General features: G+C 52.2%; 2 protein-coding genes across 6 annotated transcripts in view; both read left to right on the top strand.

Annotated features, from left to right (window-relative positions):
* The first annotated feature begins 2,936 nt into the window (after positions 1-2,936).
* Positions 2,937-9,858, top strand: Gm3045l (predicted gene 3045 like). 5 transcript variants are annotated; one of them, XM_039095991.2, is made up of 5 exons: positions 2,937-3,058; positions 4,847-5,269; positions 5,842-6,201; positions 8,673-8,827; positions 9,364-9,858. In XM_039095991.2, the coding sequence occupies exons 2-3, from the start codon at positions 4,850-4,852 to the stop codon at positions 6,061-6,063; spliced, it is 642 nt and encodes a 213-aa protein (XP_038951919.1). In that variant the 5' UTR covers positions 2,937-3,058; positions 4,847-4,849; the 3' UTR covers positions 6,064-6,201; positions 8,673-8,827; positions 9,364-9,858. The 5 variants fall into 5 exon arrangements, with proteins under 5 accessions (XP_038951919.1, XP_063132755.1, XP_038951921.1 ...); XM_063276685.1 differs by having other exon boundaries at positions 2,948-3,142; XM_039095992.2 differs by lacking the exon at positions 2,937-3,058 and adding an exon at positions 3,153-3,844.
* Slc25a48 (solute carrier family 25, member 48) overlaps positions 8,699-10,858 on the top strand; it is a 59,243-nt gene continuing 57,083 nt past the window's right edge. Inside the window, exon 1 of the transcript XR_010059371.1 lies at positions 8,699-8,827. The gene's annotated coding sequence lies outside the window, so the exon portion shown is untranslated. The remainder of the gene's footprint in view (positions 8,828-10,858) is intronic.

The following is a 10,858-nucleotide window of genomic DNA, read 5'->3' as shown; positions in this document are numbered from 1 at the left end:
CTCAGAAGTAGCAGAGGCAAAAGGATGCACCACTAGAAAGCCCCTCTTTCTAGCCAAAGAAATCTGATGGGGGGAGGAGCATTCTGGAAAGGTGGTGTGAGGAATATAGACAGACAAGAAAACGGTCCCCTAGTTCTGTGAGGACAAGCAGTAGGCTCAGCCTGATCCCTGAGTTATCCACAAATCACAGACCCAAACGGGTAAACTTTGAAGATCAAACTGAACTGTAAGTCATGTACAACCCTAAACCAGGACAGTGCCCGAGACCGGAACCACTGTCCATACAAGGCAATGCTGAACCTGAGATTAAGCCTAAGCAAACCAAAGACCTGGCTAGAACAAAATACAAATGTCCTTCAGACAGAGGATTATGGGTAGAACCCAACGTCTGCACACGGTGACGTTTCCCATCTCTAAAATAACCCAAATCTACCTAGCATGCAAAGAGCCAGGAAAGCGGGGCCAGTTCTGAAAGGGAAAAGAATACGTTCAAATCCCAAGGTGAGTCACCGCTACTGGATTATTGAAGACTTCAAAGAGACTGTGGTGTGCGCATGCTCCGTCGGATCCAGCGAGGGTTGCGGAAGTGTCCACAAAGAACCTTAGAGCTGCTTTTAAAAAAGAGTAAGCAGAAGTGTTAGGATTGAAATATATAAAGCCTGAATTTAAAATGTCCCCTGTGTGATCCAGTGGGAGAATCAACAGCGAGAAAAGGGTGCACGGACGTCAGTAACTATGATGCAGTCTGAGGAATAGGGAGAAAGGAGGTTTTTAAAATGAGCCTTGGGGACAAATGGGAAAATAGTTTTAGGACTTAATGTGTTCGTTGTTAGATTTCCAAGATAACAGGAGAAATAGAGTTGGGGAAATGCTGGAAGAAATAAGGCCCAGAGTTGGTAAAGGGCAGGACCTGTTATGTTCAGAGGCGCTGTGGACCCCAAGAGGATGTGCTCTGTGAAGACCACGCCCGGGCTACTCACTCGAACTACTAAAAACAAAGATTCCATCGGAACAAAGAAATGAAACACAATTCACAGTGGGACGTTGATATGTCCAATCCAGGGGCAGCACCACCAGTCGGAGAAGTGGGGTCCAGTGGCTCACACAGTATCGGGACTGCAGTCAGGAGCAATGTATGAGGAAGAGAGGCCAAGAGACTAATCAGTTTGGTTCAGTTACATACATGTTCTAGACAAGGTTAAGCCGTGTGTGGTGATGACAGTGGCTGGGTTCCTGGGGATGGTGAGAAAGGAGGGAGGGAGAGAGGGAGGGAGGGAAGGAGGAAGGGAGGGGGGTATATGCATGACATTATTCTTGGGGAGACAGGAACAAACATCTACTCACTCCAGGTAGGAAACCAAACAGTAGCTTCTTGGGTCCGAGGGCACTGGGGAAGGGGCTTGGCTGCTCCATTAGACGTATTGATTTACTAATGATATTAGCCTTAAAAGTTATGTTGACTATATAACATGAGCTAAAGGTAAACGAGTCTGAAAGAAGTCCAAATAATATGTTATTTATACCAAGAGAGTCAAAGAGAGGCATATTTAAAAAAAAAAAAATCTAGAAACTGATTTGAGGTGTTTTTTTTTTTTTTTGTTGTTCTTATTTTTTTGGAGCTGGGGACCGAACCCAGGGCCTTGCGCTTCCTAGGCAAGCGCTCTACCACTGAGCTAAATCCCCAACCCCTTGATTTGAGCTTTAAAAGTTAATCGTTTGGGTTATGTTGGTATTTCAAATCAAATTTGGGGAGCAATATTTACAAATGATATTGAGTCAGTTGGCCATTCCAGTTATAAAATTAAGGACTATATCTATTTATGGAGGGAAAAAGGGAATTCCAGCTAGATTAAAGAGTCAAGTCTATTTTTTTTAAGAAAAAGTCACCCAAGGGGCTGGAGAGATGGCTCAGTGGTTAAGAGCACTGACTGCTCTTCCAGAGGTCCTGAGTTCAATTTCCAGCAACCACATGGTGGCTCACAACCATCTGTAATGGGACCTGGTGCCCTCTTCTGGTGTGTCTGAAGACAGCTACAGTGTACTCATATAATAAATAAAAAATCTTTAAAAAAAAAAGTCACCTAATGAGCAAGCAGTAGAGGCCATCAGAGTGAGTGTAGGGTGCCATCTAGGAGAGTCATGCCTGTGACCCAGAGAGCCCCAATGGTCACACCCAGGGGAAGCCCAAGGTCCTACAGACTTTGGAGTTAGGCTCCTGTCTCATGCTCCAAGGGAAAACTCCAGAGCCTTCTATCTCTTGTCTATGCTCAGTCCCTTCCTGAAACGTCACAACAGTGGTGCCCTCCTGACTTAAAAGCTTGCACAGAGGAGCATGGAGCAAGCACACAGTGTGGCCCCCTCGTGGCTGCATACTTCTAGGAAGCTGTCAACAATGCTGGTCCCTTCCCCCTGAGCAGCAACACCAGGTTGGCTACAGGAACCGGGATGGTGGCTCTGTAACAGGGAACAGACAGTGTATCATCAAGCCTGAGACCTGCTCCCTTTACTTAGGAAGGGCCATGGTGGGGTGCCTCAGCCATGGTCTAAGGAGACAGAGAAGCTGGAGGTCAGGGGAGTAGAGATCCACACGGTGCTGGCCAGCTCCCTGAGTGCCCTGCTGTCAGTGGACAGAACTACAGAAACCTTTGTCTTCTTCACCCCAGGGTGGGTCACTCTGTGGTCTCTGGTGACTCACTGGCCCCAGAGAAAAGAGCTGGTCTGGCTGCAGATGTTCCCAGTCTTTGTTTCCCTGCTCTCTTGGGGCCATCTGGATTAAGCTGAATTAAAAGGCAGGTGAGGAACACAGGTGCTGGGTGTAGGGCAGAAGTCTCCATGGCGACAGAGCCACCTGGCTTTCTTGCCTGGCACCAGGCCTTGTGACTTCATGGTGGAATCTTCTCTCAGTGGGCAGGAGGGGTTGCCTGGTGAAGAGGAGGCTCACGGAAGAGTGGGGGCGGGGTGGGGGAGGCTTTGACCTTCCAGCTCTAGTCTGAGGATTAGGCTTAGTGTCAGCACTCGGGGCTCCAGCCAGCTCCTGCCGGGGACTCTAAGCAGCAAAGTGAGTGTGAGCGCCCTAACCTGGGGAGCCTCCTGGGGAGTTGGAGCAAATCACACCTGCTCCCTTTCAATCCAGGCCTAGCAGGTAAAGAGGAGACAGGGCCCTGGGAGGCAAGGCCAAAGAGTAGATCCCCCTCTCCCCAACCCAGAACAGTCAGTCCTGATCAGCACCCCCTCGATGGCAGGAAGGGTAAGGCATAGTGGGAGTCGCTATAGAGGGCTTCCAGAGGAAGTACCAGCAGGGCCCTCTAACTCAACAGTAAGCCACCCAGTTCTCTGATACCGGTTAGGATCCTAGGGTTATAGGCAACTCTCGAGCCTGGTGGGTTTAAATGATGGCCGCTCATTCCCACACAATGTTGGAAACCTGAAGCCTGGTTAGCCTAATTCTGATTGGGACAGAATTAGTTCCTTCTTGGGGCTCCAGGGGAGAAGTTGTTCTACACCCTTCTTCTGGCTTCTGGCTCCTGGCGATGGCTGGCGACCTGGCCTTCCTTGGCTCTGCCCACAGGAGATCATGCTCCCTGAGTGTCGGTGTCCCAAGTTTCCCAGTCATCGATCTAAGGCATGCCCTGACGTAGTAAAACTTATCTAGACATGATTGCATCTGCCAAGATCAAACAAGTCAGGAAAGGTGTAGTCAGTGCCAGGGCTTAGGGATGTACCTCACAGGGAACAGGTACTGCACACCCGTACGGTGAAGAGCACAGGCTCGAGAGGGACAGATAGGGCTCAGCCCCTGGTACAGTCCCTCGGCCTGCTTCTCCACCACCGTGTAGCAGGAGAGGTGAGCCCATCCCTTTGGATCTTCTGAGGATTAGAACATTCTCCAGTGTCAGATGTGTGCTCCGATCCCTCACTCACTTCCTGGCTCTATCAGTCCATGGCCAGCACGTCCCCAGGAGTTAGTTAGGTGACATTCAGGAACTTAGGGGCTATCACTGATTCAAGAGCCAAGAACTCTAGAAGAGTCGGGAAAGCCAGAGGCCAGACCATAATAAACGTTGCCATGAAGCCCAGAGTGTCTAAGCTGGAGCGGCTCGAGGGCCGGAAATGGTCCAAATGGGCAGTGATGGAAATGGAGACTCCAGGCCTCTGTCCCCCCCTCACCCTGGCCAAGAAGGAACCCCCCATTTCTCTTCTCTGTTTCTTCATCAGACATGGTTGTTCCCCTACCAGTGTACAAGAACTCCGACACTAGCCAAGCCTGTGGGCATCCTCGTTCTCTTACTCTCTCACTCTTGCCCTCCTTCTTCCTCTTTCCCCCTCTCGTGTATGGGTGTTTTGTCTCTGCACTAATAACATGTCTACCTGATGCAAAGGCCTGTGTGCACCCAGCAGTGTTAGTTAGGGGAGTTGGAGACCAGGAGGTTAGAATAAGGAACAATTTCTTGGGATCTTTTGTTTGATTGATTGGTTGGTTGGTTTTGTTTTTCTTGCAAAAGTGTCAGGGACACGACCACCTCAGGTGCAGAGTAGGCAGAGAAAGAAGCATTTCTGAAAGTTATAACAGTCCGTAGTCAGGGAGACTAGAAAGACTTCTGGGGTGAGGCTCGCAGATGCTCAGGCAGTGTGACTGAGGGTCTGGGGGATGCCCACATCCTGCTGAACAGAGCCAGCAGGGTGAGGAGTGAGATGAGGTTAGAGAGCCCAGTTTTTTTCTGAGAGCACTGCTGGACTTCTCCCAGTAGGGACCCCTGGTCTGGTGTAAGCTCTAGAAATCTCCCAAATATAGACAGGACTAGGAAGGCATCAGGCAGCACCAGCCAATGGAGTCCTCTCTTCTTAGACAATGCAGAAGATCCAAAAGGCTGAGCCAAGTGCCTTGATCTCTCCAAGCCTCCTGTTGGGGGAGGACCTGGAATGCCTGTACCAGCAACTGCGGGACACCAGTCTACAGGACAGGGAGCCACTTGGCTCTCCCAGCCTCTCCTTCTGCACATATGAGCAGCCCACAGCCTTTGAGGAGCTGGCTCAGCAGGCTGCAGTCGGCCCAGGCCCGGAAGCTGGCTGGAGCGGCCAAGGGGGTCTGTTCTTCGAGGACTCAGCGCCACCCAGTGGCTTCTTCCCGTACTACCGTTCCCAGGAAGAGCACTTGCCCAGTGCCACCGTGCCTCAAGGCTGCTGCTGGTGTCTGGCCTCTAGAGACCTCTTTCCAGGAAGTGAGACACAAGACGGCTGCCACAAAGTGACAGCCAGAGATGGATGCCTTGTGAGTTTGAAGAGGCCACAGGAGGGCAGGCAACATGGAGACTCTAGAATGTTCCAGACACCTATCCCTGGCCAAACCCCAATAAGACCTTGGCCAGGTCCCTGATGGCTCAGCAGCTAGGCAAGGCCTGAACTTGGAGCCGAGCCCATAGAAACATCTGGTTACTTATTGAAATGTGTCAGATACCCAGACACTGGGTGTGAGCCATTTCATTTGATCAGGGCTAGTGAGACACATCTCCTAGAAAAATCAAAGTTCACCCAGCTGTCAGGTGCCAAGCCTGGGTTCTGACCCAGACCTGTATCCGCTCTAATCTCATGAGCAACCTCCACCACCACCCATGCTGGCCATGGGGTCTAGGGACTGCAGAGGTAAGGACTGAGTTCAAAGGTCAGGATCAGGCTTTCCCATAGCAGCCTCTGGTTGAGGAAACAACATTACCAAGGGTTCCCCACTTGGCAGCACTGGCCTAGGTCCCGCCCCACCCCCAACCCCGATTGCCCCCTGTAGAGTTGTAGGCCAGGTTCCACCTTGGCATGAACGTAGCTTACATCCTCTTTTTCCTCACCCAGTCCCCCTTGGCAGGGCCAGACCTCATCTCTGGGTTTTCACCCTCACCAGCCTGCTGCTGCTGCTTGGAAGGTCTCGCGTGTGATGACAGCCAGGATGCCGCTCTCGCTAGGCACCCTGTTCTTGGTGCCTCGGGATTCGTGCCATACTACAGAAGCCCCGAAGAGAGGCTAGACACCAGTCCCGTGCTTCCCTCCTCGGTGCTGGGGAGCTCACGAGAGTGACCCCAACCTGGTGGTGCGCAGGAGTGAAGGCAGCAGGGACTTCGTGCTCCAAAACCTCCTGGTCAGTGAAGGATAAAGGGAACAGGAACGGAGGCCCCTACAGCTCGTGCCACCTGCCCTGGGACCACAGCTGGCCTAGTGAGTGCCCCCTCTGACATTCACTGTCCCTCCCTCCTGGGGCGGAAAGAGGTCTTTTACTATGAGACCACCAATGGGGGGGAATCTTCCTTTCCCCACTGAAAGAACCATCTCTCCCCTTCCCCACCACACCTTCATCAGCGCCTGGTGATGACGTGGTCTTCCGCTCTGGTATCTCCTTCCACACGCCTAGGCTTGCCTTTCTCATTAAGCAGCCCAAGGGAGAGGCCTGTGGCACATTCAGCCACCCAGTGCCACGCCTAGAAAGTCACCATCCTACCCAGTCTACCCCACCTTATTCTCCTAGGTTGGGAAATCTGCCTGATGAGGCTCTGTGTGTGTGTGTGTGTGTGTGTGTGTGTGTGTGTGTGTGTGTGTGTGTTGTCATAAAAGTGGCTACAGGGGGATTCCTACTGTGTCCCCATTTGGACCTCATTGTTGCTTCTGTGGCTGGGTACCAGGGGCCTCCTGAATGACCTGAAGGTACACAGTACACATTGGCTTTGTAAATAAATCATCAGCAGGAGGCTGGGGTGCCTGACCACCTTAGTGTGGTGCTTCAGAACCAGGCCCCCCCCCCCCCGTCCTCCTGCCTTCCCTCTGCTGGGCATCCCTTATGAGCCTGGAGCCTGCCTTGCCAGACTTTGAGATAATCTCATTCTACAGACTAAGAAGCAGGCTCAGTGGGGTGGGCAGACGGACTTCTGATTCTGAGCAGAGGCCCATGGCTGGGACTGCAGGGATGGCGGGATCATCTGGTCAGGAGGAGCTGGAGCCTGACTGCACAGCCAAGAGATCCAGCAAGGCTCTCATGCGAGAGCCCGTTCCCATCCTGTGTGCTCCCGAACCCCTTCTGAGTCTGGTTCTCCCCAATCTTCTCACTGGGCCCATTTTGCCACTTAGGAAAACTGAGGTGCATTTTTGTAGGGAAAAAAAAAAGATCCATGTTGCTTTAGGGTTTTATTCTTTACCCTCCCCCACCCCACCCCACCCCACTTGTTATAAGATCAGAAGAAATTATTTTGGAGTTTGCTCCTCTTCAACATGGGGGCATTTGCCTGTGTGGTGTTTACACTGACCCTGGGGTGGCAAATGGTGGGTAGTGGGGTGGGTTCCAAAGCCAAGAGTGATCTCAGACTTGACACTGAAGACATTGGGTCCTGTAGGACTGGTGATACAAACCTTTACTCTGAGCCATTCGAGCCAGGAAGAGCAGGTCGTCGATGCTCTTCACAACTTAGATGGGCTCTGGCTCAAAGTTTTAAAAAGAAAGGTAAAAAGACTCAGGTTCTGGGTCTTTTTAAATAGGTGGGTAAGTGGGTATAGAAGAACCAGATGCGGGGTTGGGGATTTAGCTCAGTGGTAGAGCGCTTACCTAGGAAGCGCAAGGCCCTGGGTTTGGTCCCCAGCTCCGAAAAAAAGAACCAAAAAAAAAAAAAAAAAAGAACCAGATGTAGGCTGGAGAGACAGCTCAGTGGTTAAGAGCACTGACTGCTCTTCCAGAGGTCCTGAGTTCAAATCCCAGCACCCACATGGTGGCTCACAACCATCTGTAATGAGATCTGATACCATCTTCTGGTGTGTCTAAGACAGCTACAGTGTACTCATATATATTAAATAAATCTTAAAAAAAAAAAAAAGAAGTTCAGAAGGCATTTAAAAAAAAAAAAAGAGCACTGACTGCTCTTCCAGAGGTCCTGAGTTCAATTCCCAGCAACCACACGGTGGCTCACAACCATCTGTAATGGGATCTGATGTGCTCTTCTGGTGTGTCTGAAGACAGTGACAGTGTACTTAAATATAATAATAAATAAATATTTTCTTTAAAAAAAAAGTACCAGACGCATCCAAGACTTGCAGCAAGTGGGCAGACCTGGGTATTGATTGGAAGCTATGAGTTCTTGGTATCTTGCCCTGTGACCCCAGGCTTGCCCTCTTTCCCTCAGGGGCTAGTTGGAGGTTATTGGCTGATGCATATGTGTGCCCTGGGATGAGGGTTGACTGAGGTTGTAGACCTACCAGGTCTCCTGAGAGCAAATGCTATTTTGAGAGGAGCCTGTATTCTTGTGTGGGTGCCGTAGTTGCCACCTTCTGCGTGACCATCTCAGCTCCTGACCCTGCCACCCAGGGTCCTCTGGAGTCAGCCTCCAGCCCATCAGCATCCTGAGTGGCCAGGGAGCAAAGGACTGCTGACCTCCACTGGCTCTCACGGCACCATTGCCTCCCGCACCATCTTCCTGCTCACCTACGACATCTCCCCACAGCTTGCCCATCGCCCTCAGATTTTTCTTTCTGCCTGTGCTCTTCGGATAGCCATGGGTGAACCTGCAGCTAGGCCTTCCCCAACACTGAGGACGGCCATGTCATCCAATCTCCTCCCATTTATACCCCCTACATATTTCTCTTGACTTCCCAGTGAGGTTTCTAGCAGTGGTGGCCCTTGTCAGCCTCTTAAACACTCTCTTCCGCAGATCAGATCTCCCAGCCTGTGCCCACTTGTGTCCATCAACTGAGGGGAAAGTCGGAGGAGAGTCAGGCAGTCCTTGGCCCTCGCAACTTGGTACAGAAGAAGGTACAGGAGCTTCAGGATCCTGCGCTGGCATTTTGGGAGATGTTTCTCCTCCTGGTAAGAGTCCTCTGGGAGCCCTTAGGGTATGGCACAGTTGGCAAGCTAACCCTGTTTTATTGATGATAAAGAAGCGGAGGCAGGGGATTTCCAGCATTTATGTAGAAGGGTGGGACTGTGAGCCTTCAGGGAAGTCACTTCCTTTCTTGAGTCCTGGCCTGAAGCAGCATTTGTGGCTTGGAACGGAGCAGCTGATGAATCTCACAATCATCACTACTGAGTGGCATTAGCGAATTTGTTTGAAAGCCTGCTGTAGCCTGGCGGAGCTGACCACCCACCAAAAGCTGGGAGCCGCCTGGCAGAGCCAGGTTACAAGCTGTCAAGTGATAGTTTTCTTTTCAGTCTGCAATCCCGAAGAAGTCTCAGCTGCTCCTCTGGCGCTCACGCTAACACCCCCCACCCCCACCCCACCCCCCCCCCCCGCCAACACACACACACCACCACCACCACCACCAGCAGCAGCCTCTCTGGCGCCCTCAGACTCCTCTCTGGACCTTTTAAATGCAATCTCGAGCCCCTTACCACCCCCCTGGCAGGAAACCTCTCCACTCTGGCTACGTGAACGCGGTCCCTTTCCACCGGGAAGCTCCGAGTGCTGTGCTGCAGCGCCCCCTCCTGGCACATCTTGTCAACACACAGCTGGTGTCCCCGTGGTCTACAATTTTATTCCTCAGACACTGCCTAAGAAGGCACCATACCTACCTTATAAAGACCGAAACCACCAGCTGCAGCAGCCTCAACCCTGCCGCGGCGACCAGGCAGCCTAGTCCTCAAATGGTCAACCCACCTTCAGCCCACAGCCACACTCTGCTGTGCAGCTCCGAAGTCGCACCAGGCGGACGAGAGGCTGATCCTCTGAGCATTCTCTGGGCAGACCCCAGAGAACTGTCTATGAGGAAGGAACCTTTCCCGATGACAAGCTCACAAAGCAACCCCGAAATCACTGTGACCTTTTTCTCCCTCCAGTTACCTCCCATAGTCTGCGCAGGAACAACAAAGGCCCAAAGCTGTTGTGGGGCCTGTTACAGCCATCAGTCGACTGTCTTTCTGTTGGTGGGGAAAGGGGTCTAGTGGTCAGTGCGAAAGCCTGGAGGCGGGAAAGCAGCTGACACTTTGGAGGGCCTGAAAGAAACCAGGATTCTGTGGCTTCTGAGAAAGGCCCTTGAAGAGGTGTGAGGTGGCTACCTCCTCAGATCTGCTATGACTAGGACTCCCTCTTTTGTTGATATCAGGTGGCCCGCCCTTTAGTCATTGCCCTATTGCCTCCCTGTTTAAGGCATCTCTAAGTGCTGACTGAACATCAGGCCTCTGCAGGACAAGGCAGACAGACTACAAGCCCGAGTGGACAGGCAGCCACACAGACCGTTCAGCACAGACAAGGCAGAATGTCTTAGTGTGCACTTCAGCAAAGACCTGGTGGGGGTGGGGGGGTGGGGGGGTGGGGGAGGGGGGGAAGGTGGCAGCCAAGCAGAATCACAAAGGAGTTAGGCACCGGGGTTAGCCAGAGAGCGTGGTGGGGGTGGGGTGGGGGGGAGGCATCTGTACAAGGAACCAGTACATAGAGTCCCACACAGGGAAGGAATGTGGGGTGTGAAGGCCACATTGCCTGGCTGGACTCCAGCTGGACAAAGCGAGGTGGTAGAAGGAGCAGAAGGGCCACTGGACTCTGTCTCGCAGACCTGCACACGCCTTAATAGGGAATTAGCGAGTACAGTCAAGGCCACAGAGTCCCCGGAGGGCACTGCACAGAGGTGGCCAGAGCAGAGGCCACGTAAGCCTCAGAAGCCTGCTGTAGCAGCCATTGGGAGATGGGGCCCAGGACCAGGTCAGAGGGAACAAAGAACCTATGTCCACCATATTCAGGTGGCGACGGCCACAGCCAGAGGCCAGACTGTCAGAGGGCAGTGGACGTTGGAGAAGGGAGAACACCAGGAATTCCCGGCTGGCAGGATGAGGCACTTGGGGAGAGAGAGGAACATAGCAGCTTAGTGGAGGTGCAGTTTCCCAAGTTGAGGGGTATAGAAGAGGCAG

Source organism: Rattus norvegicus, chromosome 17 (assembly GCF_036323735.1).
Source record: "Rattus norvegicus strain BN/NHsdMcwi chromosome 17, GRCr8, whole genome shotgun sequence".
In the NCBI taxonomy this organism is placed as follows: Eukaryota; Metazoa; Chordata; class Mammalia; order Rodentia; family Muridae; genus Rattus; species Rattus norvegicus.
This window is presented reverse-complemented; position numbering and strand designations above follow the sequence as displayed.

Excerpts from the sequence above, each read along its gene's own strand:
- Gm3045l (XM_039095991.2), top strand. The coding sequence starts at position 4,850 with ATGCAGAAGATCCAAAAGGCTGAGCCAAGTGCCTTGATCTCTCCAAGC. Across the intron at positions 5,270-5,841 it reads CAGCCAGAGATGGATGCCTT|TCCCCCTTGGCAGGGCCAGA; the intron begins GTGAGTTTGAAG and ends TTCCTCACCCAG.